Source organism: Crocodylus porosus, unplaced genomic scaffold, assembly GCF_001723895.1.
Source record: "Crocodylus porosus isolate Cpor-Errol unplaced genomic scaffold, CroPor_comp1, whole genome shotgun sequence".
Classification (NCBI taxonomy): Eukaryota; Metazoa; Chordata; order Crocodylia; family Crocodylidae; genus Crocodylus; species Crocodylus porosus.
The window spans coordinates 157,056,742-157,080,072 of record NW_017728886.1 but is presented as its reverse complement, the minus strand read 5'-3'; the positions used below and the strand labels follow the sequence as shown (position 1 = coordinate 157,080,072).

At 40.7% G+C, this 23,331-nt stretch overlaps 1 protein-coding gene across 1 annotated transcript; it reads right to left on the bottom strand.

Annotated features, from left to right (window-relative positions):
* Positions 1-249: 249 nt before the first annotated feature.
* RNF182 (ring finger protein 182) lies at positions 250-15,977 on the bottom strand. Its single transcript, XM_019543700.1, has 2 exons — positions 15,821-15,977; positions 250-4,445 (listed from the first exon to the last, which is right to left on the bottom strand). Exon 2 carries the CDS (start codon positions 4,217-4,219, stop codon positions 3,482-3,484), a length of 738 nt encoding a protein of 245 aa, XP_019399245.1. The 5' UTR covers positions 4,220-4,445; positions 15,821-15,977; the 3' UTR covers positions 250-3,481.
* Between the last annotated feature and the right edge of the window lie 7,354 nt (positions 15,978-23,331).

Here is a 23,331-nt window from a genome sequence, read left to right as displayed (position 1 = left end):
AAATAAAAAACGAAATAGTAGTGACAGTAGTATCGTAGCAGTAATGCTCTACTGCCTTGTATAGTCATTTACACTTGTGCAAAGTGGTTAAACAGCCCTAACAAGTCTGAATTCTCTACCTACTGGTAACATTTTACAATATCTTTATGCACAGATGTTAAAAAAACTACACGTATTGAAAGGCAGTGGAGAATAACACCCACCATCTTTGGCAGATCTAAGCAGAGAAACTCAAATTTTCCTGTTGGATGTGCTTCAGTAGCTAACAAAGTTTAATATCAGCAGGGTGTTGACAAATATACTGTACACAGCAGAAAGTAAACAAAAAACCATGTTAACTGCAGCTCCAGCAGAAATTAGCATTTGTAGAAAGATTAATATTGGTGATATGGAAGATAAAATTGGTAGGTAGGTAAGTGGGCTTTGATGCTGTTTTCTTGGTAAACTGATGGGACAGCAGTGTAACATCATTGGCTTCTGCAGAGTCGCTCTTGATTTACTCCACTATAAATGACATTGTAGTTACAGTGAACTAGGTCCCCAGTAGGATCATAGGAAAGTAGGGCTGGACGGGACCACATGAGGTCATCTAGTCCAGTAATTTTGCAGTGTTTTCAACTGCCAGTGTCTCTGAGGTATTACAAAGTAGAGCATAAAGGAAAAGTAAACAACTGGTATTCTTTTCACCTTGATTCGAAAGCTAATAGCTCCACCAACCTTCTCCAGAAACTGAGATGTAGAATGTGCTGATGCTCTGACTTGACACATTGCAAATATTACAAGACCTCAGGTGCAATAATGTGCTTCACTTGAGTAGCAGAATAGCTATTTAATGTTCCTACATAGTCACACTTTTTTGAGTCACCTAATATTATAATATGGCCTCAAATAATAGTGTAAGTTAAACTGGATGTGAAAGTACTCAGATTTCTACATTCTGCAGGAATATAATTTAAAAGCCATGCTAAACCCTTTTTGGCAGTGCTTTAAATGCTGAAGCACTATGGTCAAGGTGTTTTATTTGTAAAGAGGTATGCAAATAATGTTGTCATTGAGATGACATTCGGTTATGTTTTAAACCAAAGTATTAAATACAATGCTGGAGCTGAGATAACTGGAAGCTAATTAAAAAAAAAAAAAAGAAAGAACAGACAGGGAAAGACACCAGACACAACACTGCAGACACATTGTACAGAGGTAATGCATAGATGGCATGCACTTACAGAAATGTCTTCCTGTGTCAGCCACCCATTTATTAGAGATATTAAGACAAATTGAACAGAAAAACACCCTACAAATAGATGGATCTCTCACACCACACACACATCTTTTCCAAGCATGGGTACTTTAAAACCACGTAGATTTTTTTTGTACATTTCTTCCATTTGCCTCTGTTTGGATACTGAAACTAATGGATTTGTGGATTAGTGACACCTTGGGGTTTACCTGTGCTGGAGTTGCCAGCTCATCTGACAACATATATTTTACTACAAGCATTAAAATAAGGAACTCAGTAATACCACATTCTAAAAAATTTGAAAATATGTTAATGATCAAGTAATTATTGGAATGACTATTTTAACCTTTCAGTAGTTAGCTCTGTAACATCACATAGCTGCAAACTATAAATTGCTATATCCATACTTCATGAACACATGTATTATTATAAACTTCCTCGCTGTCAAGTGATACATTTTAACTGTCTCATTTTTTCTGTGTCTTTAATAGGAATGGGGCAGTAAAAGGGACTTGAATCTTCTCAAACTGAACTGACTTAATTTCATATCACCTGGGCTAGCAACACATTCATGCGTGTTTTCCTTTTGTTATCCCAGCTTTGCATTATTTTATTGCATAGATCTGCAATAAGGCCTATCAGGCAGTACATTTGGTTTTTGCACTGCTTCCTCCTTTCATCTCTATGTTACCTTAACTTTGCATGTAATCAAAAAACAGGCTTGAACTAAGATACTGCTCTTGTTAGTTTTTGGCTCTGTTGTGCAAATAGGAAAACAGAGCCTTAGTTACTTAGGTATGCTCTTAACTAGTTATTTATATATGTTGACATTACCCTTTCATTTTTTAAATATATAAAACCATTCCTTTTTAAAATGATATATGTATATATAGCAATCTTCCATTACTTCCAAGTGTAAGCTGATAGAAAACAAACATACCTTATAGAGTCTGATTCTGCTTGCAGTTATGCTGGTAAATCACCTGTAACTCCTCTAAAGTCAGTGGAGTTACCTCAGCGTAAATACTTGATTACAAAGCTCCAGCAATTCCCACTGGACTCAGAGGCAGCTGAGGGTGGTCAACATCTTGCAGGACTGAGTTCTAAATGAAATCCTGATCACAGTATGTCCTTACAGTATCCGTTCTTTGAATTTGAGAAATAGACAGCAATTACCCATGTCAACTTATTTCATAAATTTGCATTACAGCATGATTATCTTGGTGGGATGGAAAGAACTCCATCCTCCAGCTAAAGGAACTAAGGGAAACTCTCTAATTACTGGAGGATAATAGAGGGCATGGGACTGATCAGGTGTTTTGCTGAGGGAACTAATGGGCTGGGGATAGTGATTGCAGCAGGGAATACACAGCAAGTGGGATGGTTTAAATAGGAAGTGGTCAGAAAACCTATGACTGTGAAAGGGAGTCCAAGAGGCTGGGGATCTTAATGAGTGCACGTGGAATAACTTGCTTGTAAGAGACAGCCATACACGGTTACTCCCTTAAATGTGCACATAAACCTAAGTGGCTGTCTCTTAAGGTGGGCTGCAACCACGGAGAGGAGTTCATGGATGGCTGGAGGGGATACTCTGAGGTGGGGAGAGTACAGAGGCTATGTTTCTACCAGAGGAAAAAACATGTAGATTCTCTCTCCATTTCTCAATACCCTCCAGGATTGTGTTACCTCTAAAGGAATGTAAAGGGAAATTAGTAATCAGTTACCTCCCACAAAGACTTAAGCTACAGAAAAGGCTGGTGAGACCTGTAAACTTATCATGCTTTTCTTACAATATTAATTCACAAAGAGATTGAAATCACTTACTGGCATAACAGATATTACAAAACAGAACATAACATACACATTGTCTGGGATGTTGCCTTATATGCCAATGGCCTGCTGGGCCTCATCCTGCAGCCTTGACAGATATGACTAATCTAGCTGAAGACAAGTGACTATATAGATGAATAAGGGCAGCAGTGTCAGCCGCTGATTTAGGTAATCTTGCTTTTTTCTCTTAGCCTAATCTTTAAAAAAATTAACATGTAAATTTTATTTCCATTGCTTAGTAGAATGAACAAGTAGAACAAATTAAAAAAACAAATATTGAAGCATTTTTAAAAAATGGACTATGGCCACTGCTTCCATTTAACATGATGGACTACAGTAATAAATAAAAATACAAAGAGAGCATAAATTAACTATGCTACCAACATGGCAATATGTCTTATTTCTTATTTGTTATTAAGATGACATGCAGTCCAAAAATTCATGGCATACGCATTGGCAAAAACCATAAACCATGAGAATAACAAGGCTCGAAGGAACAAGGCTGACAAAAACGACTCCAAGGGTGACTTTCTTAGATACCAGTAAGTAGATCCCTAAAGGCAAGGAACTAAAGTATAGCAAACCTAGCAACCAAACTAGCACTCGAATGGAGGTCTGGAAGAGCAAGGATGTACAGTTCCACACTGTCCAATCATGTGACACAGTTGCAACAGAGTCAAAGCTTGTGGGCCTGTAGAATTCCACCACAGGGGTTGAGTTCAGAGTCTGAGGGCTTTCTCTCTGCACTTCCATGATGGTTATAACCAGGCAGTTGGAGGAAGTGTGAGACGGGCTAACAAGAGATGCCAGCCTTTTGGGAGTCAGCAGCAGTTCTGTTGGATTGTCTGGGAGGCACTTCTTCCCCTTTCCCCCACAAGCCAAATTCACGAGGATGTTGTTGTCATCGGGAAGACTACTAACCTCATCATCTGGCAGACAAGTCTCAAACCTACAGAATGGGCACACTATGACTCCTTGAGGAGAGTCCCCAAAGTCTATGATCTTGCAAAGGCATTTGGCACATACCCTGTGACAACATTCTAGCACTTTTGGTTTTCTCTGTTTCACGTTATAGCGGTTGTAACAGATCTTGCACTCAAGCTCATCTGAGCTCTGGGACTCCACAGTATCTTCGGGTGGTTGACTGGTCATTTCTTTTAGTGGTTTGTAGAGTTGAGATGATGGGAGTTGAGAGGAAGTATTTTACTCAAGATAATTTTAGGGCTTCTTTCTGGTTATCACATCACCCATATCAGTCAGAAAAACAAGGGAGGACAGTATCAAAAGTACCAGTGAGCTTCATTCATTTTTGGCTTCTGTTAATGATTTTGTACTGTTCCTTCATTGTGTGCCATATAAAAAAGACAGCGTGGAGTTTCTGTAGAGGAAAAAGAGAGTCTAGCATTGTTAGCATGGCACTGAAGACAAATCTTTCACAGCTTTATCTTTCCAATAACATTTCTTAAAATTCTCTAAAGCCATTACTAAAATAATTTTTTCTCTGTCACCTGAAATATACACAGCAGTCGCACTGAAAAAAACATGATACCACATTTCACATGTAGGTATGTTTAGTCTCCTGAATAACACATTGGCTCTTGAAGTCTTCACTGCATCTTGGTTCTGATAGATTTGTTTCCTGATTGGAACCTGTTTTATCTCTTGCTTTGTATGTAGTAAGTAGGAGCACCTGTTTCCATCATATCTCCTAGCCAAGCACAAAAGGAAAAGAGAGTGTGGGTTTATCTAGCAGCCACCAGGGCCCCAGAAAAATGTACTAACAGTATGGTAGAACCCAACCAGTGAATATCCCCATTGTTCTGTCCCCTGTAATTGGTCCTTGTGACTTTCTTTGCTGTGATGACAAAGAGGGAGCCACTGGCAGGGATCCAGAGAGTGGGTCATGGAGGATTTTGCATTGCTGTGTTGTTGTTTTGCATGATGCTTTTACCACCAGACCCTGTACCCTAGGTTGTGCTGGCAAGAGTAAATATGTTCTAGGCACTACATACACTATATTTAAAACCAAAACATAGTAATCTGCCAGATGGAATGAATTTACCCCCAATATAGGCACTTGGCTGGTCAAAAATGTGAATTTGGCAATATGCCTTAAAGGCCATCAAATCCATGCTTTGACAAAAAGAGTGAGCTTCAGAGCTAGGAACCCACTCTGGTGCCAGGACTATTGTCTAGTTAGACTGTACTTAGTATGTAACAGGAGGACAGTAGGGAGTAAGAAAAAGGTGGTTTTATATTCCTATTGCGGCTGCCCAGTTTGGGGCTGGACAGAGACCACTTTGTCCTCTTAGTGTAACTTAGAGTATTTTAGAGTTTTGCTCAAAATTGGGTCCAGCCACTTATGATTCCAAAGGGTGATTCAAACATCTGGAGATTGCCAGGGTACGATGCAACCTACTCATATCCCCTTTACTCCCATTTTCTTCATTTCTTCTTAAAATCTGTTTCATTTTTCTTGCATGTGAACTAATGCTGACTACTGTTCACAAAACCATAACTACTGTCTGTTCCTGGTAAGTGTTATGGGCATCTCCAACATAGGCTAAGTTTATTTATTTATCTTTAAACTTTCTGTTTCTTGATCATTAGTTTTGCCAAGTTCCTCATTTCCTTCACTGCTTATTTTGCTTCTCTTGGGAAATTTACATTCAGTATGTTTGCATCGTTGTCCTCAGAGAACAATGAGGCAGCAAATTCTCTCCTTTTAGCATTCTACCTCTTCTGTCAATAAATGATGCCCGCTATCTCTCAGTGCCCTAATGTCACTTTCTTGGGCCTCTTGTCGCTAATGTACTTGAAATACTGTATTTTCTTGCATATAACATGATCCTAAATAAAATATGCACCTTGTTTTTAAAAGTCATGATGAATGTAAAAAAGGAAAAAAAACCCACACACATCTTTTCTTGAGAGCCTCTACCAGGGAGGAAACAAAATCCACAGCCAGCAACACACCAGATTTCCAGCAGCTGAATTTTGGGAAAAAGGACATGTTGTATGAGAGAAAATACATTATTCTGTACTGTTCATCTACACTTAACCCTAACATGCAATGTGCATTCTAGTCATCACTTCTAGCTTTTTAAAATTTACTTTAAACATATTTAAAACCTGATGGAATACTTCAAACAATGCAGCAAAGAAATACAGTGACTATAAACAAGAAACATATAAGGTAATGTTCCGGGGTGGAGGTGGGGGGGGCACTTTAATTAGAGCGGCTCTCAGAGTTGCTGTAATTAAAGTACCCACGGTGTCATGTGTATTCAGTGTCCCACGCTTCAAAATGGTGGCGGGGGTGCTTTAACTAAAGCTCATTTGATGAGCTTTAGCTAAAACACCCCTGCCACCATTTTGAAATGTGTGGACACTGAATACACACAACACAAAGGTTGCTGGAGTACATAGTTAGCACATTCCAGCAGACTCGCAGCAGACTCAGTTAATATAGTCTGTTTCAATGCACGCTAATTACCATGCATTGGAGCAGAGTTCCATCACGTGTATAGGTGCCCCAACCTACCCAAATACTGCGAACCAAAAAATGGAAACACTAATATGATGGGCCAACCTGCAGGGATGTGAAGTTCAACTGAAAAATGTAAAAGAAACAACACAACTCTAGGCTGTGGCCTCAATCTCATATAGATTTTTTGGACTGGAGGTGAGTTAGAGTATTCAGCTTCTAAATCATTCAGAAGTAGGGCTGGAAGGGACCTCTAGAGGTCATCTAGTCCAACCCCCATTTACAAATCATAGAATCATAGACAATTAGGGTTGGAAGGGACCTTAGAAAGTTATCTAGTCCAACCCCCTCCTCAAAGCCAACTAGATCATTCCCAGCTAGATCATTTCAGCCAGGAATTTGTCAGTCTAGGTCTTAAAAACTTTCAAGGATGGAGATTCCAGCACCTCCCTAGGTAACCCATTCCAGCGCTTCAACACTCTCCTAGTGAGAAAGTTTTTTTTCCTATTATCCAATCTAAACATTCCTTACTGCAACTTCAGACCATTGCTCCTTTTTCTGTCATCTGCCATCACTGAAAACAGTTTAGCTCCATCCTCTTTGTAACCACCCTTCAGGTAGTTAAAGTCTGTTTCAAATCCCCACTCAGTCTTCTCTTCTGCAGACTAAATAAGCCCAGTTCTCTTAGCTTCTCCTTAGAAGTCATGTGCCCCAGCAGCCTCACCATTTTTGTTGCCCTCTGCTAGACCCTCTCCAACTTGTCCACATCCTTTCTGTAGTGGGGGCCCCAAAACTGGACATGGTACTCCAGGTGTGGCTTTGCCAGTGCAGAATAGAGGGGAATAATTGCTTCCTTTGATCTGCTGGCAAATGCAGTCCAGTATGCCATTATCCTTCTTGGCAACAAGGACACACTGTTGACTCATATTGAGCTTATTGTCCACTGTAGCCCCCAGGTCCTTTACTGCAGAGCCGCTGCTGGTCCCAAGCCTACAGTGGCATTATGGGATTGTTCTGTCCTTAGTGCAGGACTCTGCACTTCTCCTTGTTGAGCCTCATTAGATTTTTTTTGGCCCAATCCTCCAATTTGTCTAGGTCACTCTGAATCCTAGCCCTACCCTCCTGCATATCTACTATTCCCCACAGCTTAGTGTCATCTGTAAACTTGCTGGGGGTGCAATCCATCCCATTTTCCAGATAGTTAAGGAAAATATTGAACAAAACTGGCCCCAGGATTGACGCCTGGACACTCCACGTGATACTGGCTGCCAACTAAACATCGAGCCATTGGTCACTACCTGTTGAGCCTGACGATCCAGGCAGCTTTCTGTCCACTTTGCAGCCCATTCATCCAGCCCATACTTCCTTAGCTTGCTTGCAAGAATGCTGTGGGAGACTGTATCAAAAGACTTGCTAGAGTCAAGGTATATCATGTCCGCTGCTTTCCCCACATCCACAGATCCAGTCATCTTATCATAGAAAACAATCAGGTTGGTCAGGTATTACTTGCCTTTGTTGAATCCATGCTGAATGTTCTTCTCCAAGTGCTTAGAAATGGATTCCTTGAGGATTTGCTCCAAGATTTATCCAGGGAGTGAGGTGAGGCTGACTGGTCTGTAGTTCCCCAGATCCTCCTTCTCTTTCTTAAAGATAGTCACTATATTTGCTGTTTTCCAATCATTTGGGACCTCTCCCATTCGCCACAAGTTTTCAAAGATAATGGCCAGCAGCTCTGCAATCACATGGGCCAACTCCCTTAGCACCCTCAGGTGCACTGTATCCAGCCCATGGGCTTGTACATGTCCAGCTTTTCTAAATAGTTCCCAACCTGTTCTTTCGCCACTGTCAGCAGCTTACCTCCTCCCCAAACTGTGCTCCCAGCTGCAGTAGCCTGGGAGCTGACCTTGCCTGTGAAGGCTCTGGTGAAAAAGGCATTGAGTACTTCAGCCTTTTCCACAAAATCTGTTACTAGATTGCCTCGCCCATTCGGTAAGTGAGGGACCCGCCCTTTCCTTGACCTTCCTATTGTTGCTGACTCACCCTTCACGTCCCTTGCTAGCTACAACTCCAGTTGCGCTTTGGCCTTCCTGATTTCATCCCCGCATGCCTGAGCAATACTCTTATGCCCCTTCCTAGTTGTTTGCCCAAGTTTACACTTTTTGTAAGCTTCCCTTTTTTGTTTTAGCTCGCTGAAGAGCCCCCTGCTAAGCCAAGCTGATCTTGTGCCATACTTGCTAGTCTTCCTGTGCAATGGGATGGTTCACTCCTGTGCCCTCAGCAAGGTTTCTTTAAAGTACAACCAGTGCTCCTGGGCAACTTTCCGCCTCAGACTCTCCTCCCAGGGGATCCTGCCCATCAGTTCTCTGAGGGAATCAAAGTGTACTTTTCTGAAATCCTAGGTCCATACTCTGCTGCTCTTTCTTCCTTTTGTCAGGATCCAGAACTCGATCATCTCATGGTCACTCCTGCCCAAATTGCCATCCACTTATACATTTCCCATTAATTCTTCCCTATTTGTGAGCAGCAGGTCAAAAAGAGCATGGCCCCTAGTTGGTCTCTCTAACACTTGTAACAGGAAGTTGTTCCCAATTCTCTCCAAAAGCTTCCTAGATTTCCTGTGCACTCCAGTATTGCCCTCCCAGCAGATGTCAGGATGATTGAAGTTCTCCATGAGAAGCAGAGCTTGTGATCTGGAAACTTCTGCTGGTTGCCAGAAGAAAGCCTTATCTGCTTCATCCTCCTTGTTTGGTTGTCTACAGTAGTGATCTCCAAAGTGGGGTGCACAAGATGATCCATTGGGGTGTGGGAAGAAAATATTAGAACTTCTATTTATAGTTATATAAATATACATATACTGGGGGTGCATGCTCAAAATTTTTTTACTGTTAGGGGTGCGCGATCAAAAAAGTTTGGAGACCACTGGTCTACAGCAGACATCCACCATGACATCACCCTTATTGCTCTTCCCCCTGACCTTAACTTAGATACTTTCAACAGGTCCGTCTCCAGTTTCATACTGGAGCTTTGAGCAATCGTACAGCTCTTTACATACAGTGCAACTCCTCCTCCTTTTCCCTGCCTGTCCTTCCTGAACAGTTTGTATCCATCCATGACAGTGCTCCACCCATACAAGTCATGCAAGTCTCTGTTATTCCAATCACATCATAGTTCCTTGACTGTGCAAGGGCTTCCAATTCTTCCTGCTTTTTTCCCAGGCTCCGAGCATTTGTGTACGGATGCCCGAGGTAACTAGCTGATTGCCCTACTGTCTCAGTAAGAATGAGGAGGCCTCCCCTGTTGCCTTCTCCTCCTTGTGCTTTCTCTGGGTCTTTTCCTCCCCACTTACCTCAGGGCTTTGGTCTCCATCCCCCAGAAAATCTAGTTTAAAGCCCTCCTCACTAGGTTACTGAGCCTGTCTGTGCAGATGCTGTTTCCTCTCTTCGTGAGGTGTATCTCGTCTCTTCCTAGCAACCCTTCTTCTTGGAACAACATCCCATGGCTGAAGAACCTGAATCCTTGCTGGCAACACCATCTACCCAGACATGCATTGATCTCCAGGATGATGCAGATTACTCCTGCCCAGGCCCTTCCTCTTGATGGGAAGGATCAAGGAGAATACCACCTGTGCTCTTGTCCCCTTCACCCTTGCACCCAGAGCCCTGTAACCACTCTTGATAGGTTCAGGATCACCCCTGACAGTATCATTGGTTCCCACAAGGATGAACAGCATGGGATAGCAGTCAGAGGGTTGGATGAGTCTCTGTAACCCTTCCATGACATCTTGGATTTGGGCTCCAGGCAAGCAGCAGACTTCCTGGGACAACAGGTCAGGCCAGCAGATGGATCCTTCTGTCCCCCACAGAAAGGAGTCTACAACCACTGACACCCACTGCTTCCTCTTCATGGCAGTGGTCTTGATCCACCCCACCTTGGGGATTCCTGGCCTGGCCTCTTCCACCAACAGAATGTGCTCCATATGTCTTTCAGGTGGGGATGACAACTTCTTGCTGCTAAAGGTCATAAGCTTCCAACTTTCACCTTCCTGGAAACCCATGCTCTCTTCCTTTTCTTGCACTGCCTCTGGCAGTCCTTTTTCCACAGTCCTAGAGGTTTCCTCCAGGGTGAAATCAATGAAGTCCTCATGGTGGAGGATGCTTCAGAGCCTTGCTACCTCCTTTTGTAGCTCTCTTGCCTACTTCTTGAGGGACACCACCAGAAGGCACTGCTCACATGGCAGGCATTCCCCCACCTGGCTGACAATGGAAGGAACCTGCAAAATGCAGTCTGCACAGCACCAGACCAGGACTTGGGTGGAAGCCTTGACACTGTGCAGTCCTTCAAGGACAGACACCTCACAGGTGCAAGCAGAGTTGGAGCTGGAAGTGGCAGTGGATCTGGGATAGTGATGTCCTCCAGCCATCTCTCTAGGTCTTCTAATCTGCTGCCTCTTACTTTCTCCCTCTCTTTCCAAGCAGACCTTACCTAGCAAACTCCTCTGTAGCTGGCCTGTTCGCTGTTCTTTGGACCTGAAAGTTTCCCTTTTCCCTGAAAACCTCTTTCCTCTCAGCAAACTTACAATGAAGAATATGAAAGAAAGTTTCCAAGCAAACTCCTCCTCACTATGGACTCTAGTTAAACAAGGGGCTTAAGTATTGGTTTAGCTGCTGAGTTTTAGCTGCTTAAAATAAAATAAAACTATGTAGGTCTTAATTACATATAAAAAAAAAGAGAGAGAAAAATTTACCTTACAAGCTTCCCTTCAAAGAAGGAGGCAACAAACTGACCTGCAAAGACATGTGAACTGCTTGTAAAATGTGCTGACTAAAAATGGCCCATCAAAACTGGTCTTTATATAAATTTGGGTTTTGACAGCCCAGATTTTTCCTGAAAATGTCCGTTTCCATGGAAAATTTTGACATTTAATTGAAAACAAAGAAGCTGAGAATTTTCAGTTTGAGGTCTAAATATTTTGAATTTTAGTGGAAGGTTGAAAATTTCCACAGGACGAAAACCCACTATTCTAATATTATTGCTTTCCCCTATGAACATTTTGCCAATATCTGGCAATTTTTGTGGCAGAAAAATATAGAGTTTTGCTCAAATTTTTTCCCTTTTGTTTGGTCAAATTCAGTACTAATGATCATAACTTCACTGAAGTCACTGATAAAAGTAGTAAACGTGGCTCATTAATTTTATTATCAACACACATTGCAGTTCTATAGTAGCTCTGCCAATGATTAACTATCTCATAGTAGTTTGTCAAAGTCCATTTTATCAACTGCTTTCAAACTTACTTTAACATACATTCAGAAGAAAGACATAATGATATTCATTGTTGCTTTCAATCGCCTTAAAACATATTCATCAGTATTAAGCCTCCATGTAATTCTACTTTCCTTAGTAGGATTTGGTTAAGCCTAAGATACTGAACTTCTATATGCATATGCTCCCTCAACTGCCTTTAGTTCTTGCTATTCTTACACTTACTTCTTCTTTTCCAATTAGAATTAAAATTCACACTTTTCTTTAATCAAGACTTTTCATTACTGCTTTCTCTACTTGATAACATTTTCTTGATAACATCAACTTTGCTGCTTATTTTATCAGTTTTTTCTTTCCATTACATTGATTGCTTTGTTTTCTTAGGAGTTTCTGTGTCGTCTTCCCCATTTCTCCTTTATTCCTCATCTCTTCATACAGATATTTTGTGTCCTTCAAACCATAATTTATCCCTCTTGTAAATATGGTGAAACTCTCCACCTTAATCAATGTAATATAGACCAGAGGAATTGGAGAATTTCTAGTGGAACTACATTTAATCTTGACTTTGAACTTTAATTCTTATTTCTCAAACATCAACTTCAGGTCTATACAGTGAATTCTAATTATGTTATTCTTTTCATCATGGACCCAGACTGCTGCCTTCACCCAATACCTCCTTGTTTTCCAAAATTATATGATAACTCTTACCTAAATTGTAGTCATGACTGCATATCATCATATGGATCTGCTCCTAATTAAGTTGGTTTTGAAATTCCCATTGACCTGGGACTGGGAGCAGGCCCTGTATCTGCTACATAAAGAACTAAATTGAGTTCTGTTAAACTACTGGTTCCATCAACAAAACATTAGTTTCCCTTTCATCCTTCATTGTGGATAGCAGTGTGTCCTCATGGCATTTTCGTTATACGTTGGTTCTTGATTAAATGAAAAATTGCTTAAATGGTTTCACCTCACTTCTAAATGATGATGCAATCTTTTATTTTTCTTTCTGCCACCAACTGCAGCAAGCACTGATAAAGTTAGAAATGTACTACAGTGGTCTACCAGAGTGCTTATTTGAGGATGTTCTCTCTTCTAAATAAAGGGCAAGATAGAGGAAGGAAGAGACCAACTACAGGGACTATAAACATGGAGAAACTTATGTCACCTGGGGAAAAAAAATCCTTGTGAAGGTTCATTCCTGGACCAAAGAGGTCAGAGACCAGAGAGAACACAGTTGGTAAAGTAAATATGGCAGCTGGGGAAACCTTTAGCTTTGTTTTGTTTTAAATAGAGGAACTAATATCCCTCAGTGATTTGAATAGAAATACCCATAAGTCATTGTTTCAGTCCATATTAGTATACATTAACATTAGGGGAATCCTATTTACTAAAACAATGTATATTTAAGTACAAAAACCATGCTTATTTGAAGATTTGTAGTCAGCTTTAGAGCTCTTCAAATACTATATGCCAATTACATGTACATTGCTTATCAACACCTCTTTCAACAACAGTTCTTTCATAGATGACAGAAATCTATTTAATAACTACAAAAGTGAAAGAATTAGAGGTGTCCTGGCCTTAAAGAAAAGAAAAGGGATCAACATACTTTCCTTCAGACATCCCACTGAAGATCTTTAATCACTTCTAGTTTTCCAAACTTCTAGTTTCCAAATAAATTGCAGCGACATAGATGCTGAGTACATGGGGGCCCAAGGGCCCTGGCCCCTCTTGGGAAGAGGGTAGGGGGACCACTGTCCCTAATTGGAAAGGACAGTCCCAAAATGGTGGGAGGGTGTCCCAGGAGGGATGTGGGGGGCATGTGCCCCCCAGATTTGTACATGGGGCAGGGGTGGATGCCCACCCTAGTGCCCTCCCTACAGGAGCCCTGCACTAGCTACATCACCATGGCACAACACACCTTGTCTGCCCAGCAGCAGCAGGGGCAACGGTGTGGAGTTGGGGCCCTGAGCCTGCACTGGGCAGCCTGCATTCTCCCCTGCCTGGCATGGTCTTCACTCAGTTTTGCTCTGGCTGTGCCGCTGGGGAGCATCATCTTAGGCCATCCCCCCATCTCCCCGGCAAAAATAAAAGTCAGCGCCTATGTGCAGTGACTTCTGCACTTTCAATTTAAAACCATAATATATCTGTAGACCAGCACATTTGTATTCAGCCAGCTCCCTGGCATTGTGACTCAGCAGGAAGTGACCATCTCACTAGATTTTTTCAGCTTGTGCTACATGGTTTGCTAAAATAAAAAAAAACTGCTTTACTATCCCCAACATTTGTATACAGTACACTCAAAAGCTTTGGCAGCTGCATCCTGTTTCATGCCACATTTCTGCTGGCTCTGGACAGCTTTTAACAATGATCATTTTCCTGTCGGCTCTAATCAATTTGTGACTCTGCACTAGAGTAACAGAACGTGGCATATCGATCTGTTCTTGGTTTACAGTCAAATGTGTAAGTGACACTGAAAATGCCTGAGTGTAATTCTTTGCATGATAAAAATTACTATTACTAGTATAGGCACAGAAATCTGTTGGGGGGGGAGGTTAAACCTTCAAAGAAAGCTGAAGAAAAAAATGCATGGAAAACAAAATCTGCCATATATGCAGTTTACAGGTTTATATATGTATTTTTACTAATGGATACATAACAAAGAGCACATATAATAATTTATTGGGTAGGAACTGCCCTTTTATTGATGGTTTTATGGCACTTTAGATCCATGTAATCACTGCGTCGCCATAGTGTGCTGTACAATGATGTAGCACCTCGCTACGCCACTGCAGGGCACTGTGTAGGTGCACCCTATGAGTAATACTTATTTTTCTGACATTATAAAGGTACCTGGTAGAGACAGGGAAGGCATTACTTATCTTGCTTTGTATCTATGCAGTGAGATCTTTAACTATCATTTTAAATGAGCTCTGAGCAGTGGCATAACAAGTAGAGTTGGTGCCTAGGGCAAGCCCTGAAGAAAAGAGCTACATGCTTTACGTGCCCCGGCTATTGCTCTTAAAGTAGCAGCAGCAGCAGCAGCAGACAATTTAGGAGTTCCCAGCATTGGTATGTTGCCAGAGTGTGGACTCTGTGGCAATGGGGGAAATTCTGGTACCCCTCCTAACTTGGAGTTCAGGGCAGGTGCCTCTCTCACCTACCCCTAGTTATACTATTGGCTTGAGCATAGTTCCCACATCCTTTATGCCTATACACACGTAAGTATCGCCTATTACCTCTAAATAGAACAATGTAATATACACTGCTTCTAAATTATTCCAATATTTAAGATTGTATGCTGAGTACCAAGTAGAAGAGGAAGGCATATTGGAGCATATTTTATTGAAACAACAATGCCCCCCTTTATAATATTCTGACTTCCCCTAGCTCCAGACAGAGGCTAACACAATGCACATACAAATCTTGCAACTGTCTAGAATGATGTAGACTAGACTGTTTCATAATTGAGAAACACAGACGCAATCAGAATCTTTTAAACAAAATTTCCAGTGAAAGATTTTCTATCTCATATATCATTTATAAAATAACTCATACAGGAACGTTCTGATGACTGTTTCAAATTTAAGTATGGCTTTTAATTTTATCTTTAGAGGAAACCAATAAAAGACAAAGGATTTGCTTTCTCTATCTTTTAGTTCAATGGATTAATACCAACTGACACCATGTAAAGATCTGGACCAAAAATTGAATGTAAAATGATAGCAAACAAACATTATTCAGCAATAATTATTTCCTTCTGTTGAACAACTTTAATTTAATTGCCCTATTTACTTGGGCTTTTGCCTTTTTCTGCATTTGACAACTGTTATTTGGTAGCCCTTCCCTGTGCCTCTTTCTCACTGTGGATAGCTTTCCTTTTATGGCTCTGAAATCAAGAGGAATGTTCTATTATAATATGAATATGTGCTTCACAATAGAAATTGCATCTTTAAAAGGGATATCATTATGTTATACAAAGAAATGAGACAATTACTCACGGGAACAGGCTCAATGATTTACCATTCTTTTCTCTAGAAAAATATTTTTTTTAGCTGGCATGCTCATTTAAGTAGCAATCTGGTGCTTTGTTACTTTTTTCCAGACTCTGTCCTTCAGAAGTTCTTCTCAGAATAACTGTGCTGTCTGCGGGACACTGATTCTAGAAGATGAATTGAAAAGATACATAATGATAAATAAATAAAAAGCTTTCCAACATTTCTTTTAGGTACATTAATGTTTAATTATGTCAACTACAGATGTGTCAGTCATTTGTCTTTAAACCTGGAATTATTACAAAGCTAGTAGGATATTATATATATTTGGTTTCAGAAGGGTGACCTGGTAAAAAAGATAACATTGTAGAAGTTTCCCTGAGCATGGAAGGAACCACACAACGTCTTAGCATAACTGCAGATTTTGCTTAAGACTTCAAAAATAAGGTTTGAATAGAAATTAGGTGATGGGTACATCTTCTGGCCTGGAGCTCTAAAGAATCCCAGAATGGAGTGAAAAGTGATGTTGTAATTCCTGTTTTAACAGACAGCTAAGACCACATGCCTTCTACTTTGTGCATCTACAGCAGGGGCGGGCAATTATTTCAGGTGTGGGGCCGCTTACTAAGTTTTGGCAAGCCACTGAGGGCCACATAACAGGTAGCCGGGGGCAGATAAATATTCATTTTCTAAATTTTTTAGTGGCCCCGTGGGCCGGATAGAATGGCCCGGTGGGCTGCATCTGGCCCACGGGCCACATTTTGCCAACCCCTGATCTACAGCTATAGCACCGGAGCTATTTATCCTCTGAGCGTCTCATTTTGCAAAGAGAGGGTCTTACAACAACCCACAAGGTCTGGAAAATCCTGACATTTTAGGACATTTGAATTCTGTTCTAGATCGGAACTCTGTAGTTTATGCCCCTCTCTAATGTGGAAATTAGTGATGAATGATGACAGTTTGAAAGTTTGGAGATATTTGATCCCTGACTCAGCCTGGACATAAGGTGAAATACTGAAATACTGAAAATATGGAAGTCAGTGGGAGTTTGGTCATTCAGTTCAATGGAGCCACGAGGATTAACTCATGAGATTTCTAGACCTTCTTGTATCCCGTTTGCAAACTATGAAAGCCAGACCCACTGAGAACAACAGGGGTTTTTTATCTCAGTAAAATTCATTTTCATTTTGATTCAGTTTTGGAACACAGATTCATGAGCAAAATAGTCCCGTATTTTTGTTTTAGCTGAATAAGTACCACCATAATGTAAAAGCAACGTATAAAGGAAAATAGAAAGTAATTATTCAAATGGCATGTTGGTACAAGAGTTTACCAATATTTTTCTATGAAGGCTTTCTGTTCCAATCACTTATTAGAATTTGCATTGTTGCCCTTTGTCCAATGGAAGAGAAAATGGGAAGAAGCATTGAGATGTAAAATTTTTTATCAGTGAAGCTTTTTCAGGGCAGGTTAGAGAAACTTCTCTGGGATGGTTTAGCTCAAGATGATCCTGCCTTGAACTGCAGGTGGACTAGATGACTTCCTGAGGTCCTTTTCTGCTCTCTTTCTGTGTTTCTTTGAGCTGTAGCTACTTCAATTACAAAAGGCTAAACATTAATATATTATGAAATAAACTGATTTGAACATAAACCTCCACTCATGAAGCAACTATCTCAGTCTTGGCTTTGTATCAACAAGCCCATTTTGAAAAGTCCTGGACAGATTGTCCTGACTAATTTCTCATGCAATCTTAACAGCTTCAGTTGAGGAAGAAGGGATACCTTAGGAAATAATCAAGCCATCTGGGCATATTAATATGTAAGAACAGAACTTCAGTTTATGTACAAAGCATTTTTAAAAAAACATTTCCAGGACAAAGTAATTCTTTTTGCAATATGCCAACATTTGGCTTATGAAAAAGTGGGACATACTCTCCTTTCAGTTAACTTTCTAGAAATGGAATTGGAATGCTGTAATTTAGGGGAAAATATTAGTACTTTGTGTTAATGAGGCGGGAATAAAGCTAAGTTGCATGCCTCCCTTGCAGTCCTCCCAGCTTTTGAATGATTCCGAAACCCAAATGTAAAAACAGTGAAGGGACACTAACTTGGATTGTAATTAGGACATATAACCCTCTTGCAGAATGTTCTTTTTTGGTATTCATGTTACCAAAAACACCTGTTGTTGTTGCTGTTTTCGTGTTTTTTTTTAATGTAGGAGGAGCCATATAAGAACAATCCAGTAAGTTTGCCTTAAGCTTCAAAGGTTCTTGATGGTCCCTTAGTATATGGGACCCTTGATGGGAATTATACTGCATTAGCAAGCCCTGTTTTCATAGACTTCACACATTTTCTTTGCCACCCAAGTTTTCACTAATGATGAAATGGAAAAATTCTGGCTATGTTTTTATATGAAGGATAAACTAATTAGAGCTGATGCCTTCCCTAGGGATAGGACAGTACTACAGAAAATTATGTGAACTTTCATTTGAAATTGTATTTATTTGAGCACTGAAATGTGTTTATAAGGAATATCATAGTAATTTCTTTTCTGCCTGCCAGATTTTAATTTTAAAGAGGCCCAGTTTGTTTCTGCTAACATTTGTACATTGTAGAGTGTATGAGGATCTCCTTTCATTTGTGTCTCTACTCTGATTGTACTGTCTGTCTATCACTCCTACTCCCAACATTGCAGAGTCCTTTAAGTATAGTTTGGAGTCCATGAAAAGGGAGAGATAATTTAGGGTGAGCTGGGGAGATATAGGGGTTGGATTAGCCATAAAACTGACAGAGAAAATTTAAAATAGCTCAGTATTATGTTAACATTTCCACAGATGTCCAAGAGGTAGCTGTGGACAGAATGGAACCCTGCCAGTGCAGATCCAAATAGGACTGGGCTTGTCAAGGTCCAGAAGTACTAGGAGTGTGCAGGACATTCATGTCACTAAAGGCATGGGAGAAGGGGAGAAGAAGGCATATTCTCCACAATGGGACAATGAGGGATAATTTCTGCAGAAGATTCTGTAGACAAACTGGCCTGTTTCTCCAACCAGAAATGATTCAATGACACATCAAAGTATCTTCTAGTCCAGACCTTCAGGGTACAGTTGATTAAATTTAAAAAACTGAAAATAACACTGTATCAGAACTAATCCCTGATCAAAACAGGCTGCAGGGGTCCAGAGACCCCTGCCTTCCTTCTAGTTTTTATAATATTTTTTCAGTCTATGAGCAAACTTTTCACTGATGTCCTTTGAAGCTTCTGAAGTCCATTATAGTTTTTAGTGATCTTTTCTGTTGGGACTTGTCTGATTTCCATTGCTTTGTGATAATTACATTGAAAATTTTAAACTAATTTGCAGCAATCAAGTTTTGCCCACTTTCTGTAAATATCCAAGTGTACAACTTTATTGCCAAAAACCTACATAGAAATGGTAAACTTCAAGTGAACAACTGATGAAATATTCACAGAAAGGACATAATAATATTCACAATAGAAACTTGATTCTAAGAGATAAGAAACATAGAATGGGTCTTATGTTTTCAAATAACTAAGACTCCTGGATTTTATATATCAGGAAAACTGCTTGCAAACAAATTGCACAAGAACGGTTATTTAATATAGCTCGATGCTGTTAACATTTCTACAGCACAAATAATTATGAATGACAAATATGTTAGAACAATTTCAGCCATTTAAATAATATTTAAAGGATATTTTAAAGTGTTTAAACTATGTAAATAACGTAAAAGCTGAACTTAAGTTAATTATATTTTACAAATCCTTTGTTCTACAGCACTCTGGCATTACCCCAGAAATAGAATTAAATCTTTTGCAATGGACTTTTATGTTGTAAAGAAGCATGGACTCCTCTTCAACAATACAGATATAAATGTTAGAAAGGCAGCTTTGGGACTTCCTTGTAACTGGTGTAAATAAGTTTCAAGGGGCAAGCCTACATGTGCAATTAATGTGTAGAAAGCTTACTGCATAGTAAAATACTGTGCAGTAAGCTTTCCCTGAGAGAGCATCTACATGTGTGCTCATTGGGAGCAAATTTTCTCCCAACAGGAGCAGTTCAGGGCAGGGATAATGTCCAGTGCGGTTGGGAGAGGGGGCTTAAATGCCCTTCCCTCTCCTCCACTTCAGTGTGCTACCCGGGACTGGTGTCTGGCCATGCCGCTTGCCCCCACTGCTTGAGCAGTAAGTGGGGAGAAGCCAGGCAGGGGCTACTGCATCTCTGCCAAGCAGATCCGAGCTGGGGTCCTGTGTGGGTGGGAGAGGGCACTTAAAGACCACCCCCCCACCTCATTCTACTGGCCTGGCCCAGGTTCTGCCTACCTTCCCCCTCCACTCCAGTGGGGAGTGGGGGAAAAGCCTGTGAGGGGCTGATCCGCCCTTGCCAGGCAGAATCTGGCTGGGATCTGGAGCCAGGCTTCCCACCCTCAGCCCCTTCTCAGCTAGTTAGAGGAGTGATAGTGCTCTGGCTAGGGAGCAGAGAGGTGGGGTCAACCCTGTTCTGCTGGAGCAGACAGCCCAGCCCAGCCCAGCTCAGGGCTGCAAAGCATCTTGGGATGTTGGGGGACTGTGAGTTAACTTGAACAGGAAGGGGTCTGGGACAGAAGTTCCATAAATCCATTTGACCTAAATCAGTTAAGTCTGATATTGCATTCAACCAGGTTTATCTTAAACCAGTTTTGGCCATTTTAAAACTGGTTTATGTTCCCTGAACTGTTTTGTTACAGGTTTAAACTGGTTTCTGATCACTTAAACAGGTTTATGTATAACTTCTGTGCCTAGCCAGTGTGTTACTTAGCAATGAAACCAGATGGTTTTGTTCCCATGGTGAGCTGTTAGTAAAAGAGGATATTCCAAGGAAAGCAGTCAGAGACAACCTTTTAACTTAATCAGGTATTGCTTTGGGTACAAGTACTAGTTCAAAGGAAGAGCAGAGTCCTTGCAGGATGAATTATATGTATGATACTAATACATGGACTGCAGATCTGCTGCAAGGAAAATGATGCCTGGCTGTTAAACTTTCAAGCCATGTCAACACTTAAAGATATGCAGTCCCACTGCAGTTTCTTTATTACTACTGCAATGAACACTTACTTTCAGCTGACGATAGTGTATTGACTGGAATTGATTATGTGATATTCCTGTTGGAGTACTTAATTTTAGGGTTTTCCAGGAGCTGGATGAAGGATGGCCAAGCTACGGTCTTAATCCTGCAAGCTCTTTCTTACAATGCTAGTTCCTGAAGACATGAGCAGATTCACTGAACTACGTAGGCTGCCCAGTTTACTGTGGAAAATACAGAGAGAGCCCCATTTCAAGGGATGGGCTTTTGTGGTGGAAAGGACTTTGTTGCTCTCTTTCAATAATAGCTTGCATAAATGGGAATGCAGTCATTTCAGAGCTTTAGCTGACTGGTGGAAAGGAAGGGGACCACTTTGTTGTCACCTAGCAGAACTGATCTCCATTGAAGGGCATTGAAAGAGAGAATACATCTCCTTCTGACTTCATTTTCCAGTGATGTCACTGGTACTATGATAGTGAGGAGGGATTTCAAACTACATCTGTGGGGCTTGAGGGATGGTTCATGTATTGTGCCTAAGGTTGCTTCCATATGTCTCTTCTATCTGGATGCCAATGCAGGGAGGCACTGAGCACAATTCAGCTGTAGAACTGTACCCTTGCTAACAGGTAGGATCACAGTTTAGTTCTCTCAGATGTGACCATTCAACAACCTTGGAGCATGTACATAATTAACTAAGAAAATCAAAATATGCCCAACACACATTAGTTCCATAGAGTTCACCTAGACAATTGCTCAGCATACTATTCATTCTTACTCTTTCAGACAAATTCCAAAGGAGAAAAAAAGGCTTCCATGGTATACTAAAGGTGAACTGGAATCTCAGTCTGATTTAAACAGCAGGTGAAACACAGAGGCAAAAGCCCAACACTGGAAAAGCCCTGAGACCAGTCTCTAGATCTGCAAATCTATTACTGAAGGTACTTTAGAAAAGAAGTCCCAGTGCCTGAGCATACAGGAGAAGTCTGTTTGGTAACCTATGCACAAACCATGTAAAGCATTATAGAAACATTATGGAAGTGAACTAATAGCCTATGTAGAGTTCAGAAAACAGGCTTTAGCCCATATTAAACTGGCTTCAGATCACTAAGAAAGCAGGAAGCCACAACCGGTTGTAGCATTCCAGTGATTTTCAAAAATAACCTCAGGATATGCATATTGCCACAGAACAATTTGGAGGTCAGAGAGGCCATATCAGTAGTGAGTCCAGCAATGCAAGGAGATGACTGAAACTGTCTAGTCAATGCAGATGTAAAGGGTAGTTCTAATTGCTGACACAGCATGGGGAGCAAATCAAAATTGGAATAGGAATACCCTTAGATTTTGAGCACAGAGAACCCATCACCACACATTCTGGATGTTTCAAAGTATTCCCAATCTCTGCTTTCATCTTGTTTGACAGGAGCCTAACACCATTGGTCCTGCCCACATCCCTATCTCAGCAGGCCCTGGTATTAAGACTGTACCAGAAATATGAAAAAGTGGTGTAGAGGTGTCTGTCTTCCCATACTCATGGCCAGAACCTCTTATTGCCTTTCTCAGCAGCCTCTGGTGTTTTCTGAATGGGAGAAGCCACAGAAAAGAACCCCACAGGGAGGAGCTCCATCAGTGATCTAGGAAGGCAGAAAAACAATTGCTTAACAGGCAGGATCCCTTTCAGTGGAAAGAATGGATCCACTCAAGCCATCACAAAGCATACCTTTGTCAAGATCAGCAAGACTTGCTGGTCCATGATCTAAAGATTTTTGAAAGGTCTAATCATAAACAACACTGCCTGTAGCCAATAGGAGACACATTATTGGTTAATTTAGTACAGGTTTCATGCCAGATTCTGGTTAAAATTAAAAAATATATCATAGTGTCTTACTGCAATCTTAGAACTACATACTTGAGGAAGTTTAGAAATTGACTGGTAGTTATTAAGACACAAAGTAATGGCTTCTTGAGCATGGACCTGGAAACTTGTCAGTGATTTCTTACAGACAGGAAATCTTAATGAATGGTAGACTCAAAATCTTTTTGAGAGGAAGCCACAAGGAACATGAGTCTCAGATTTGAGGGCAAAGCTTCCTCAAGCACACTTGATACCTAGTGGCCTGATTATTTTACTCCTAAGTGGACCACATAAGCATATTTAAAGCACAAAAAATCCGCAAAGCCTGATAATTTTCTCCTGAAAATCTGCTTAGTAAACCTATCTAGAGAGAGTTTGGGACAAAATGAGTATAAAATGAAACTTTTAAATATTACAAAGCAGCAACACAGAATCCTTACACTTACTTGTCTACCTGGTTTACTGGATATTGTTTAAGACTAGAGGTGTGTACAGAAGTGCTCTGTGCACATTTTAGAGCTGTAATTTAGAACACTTTTTATAGCACTATGAAGTTACAGTGCTTTTAAACATGACAGAAGTGTG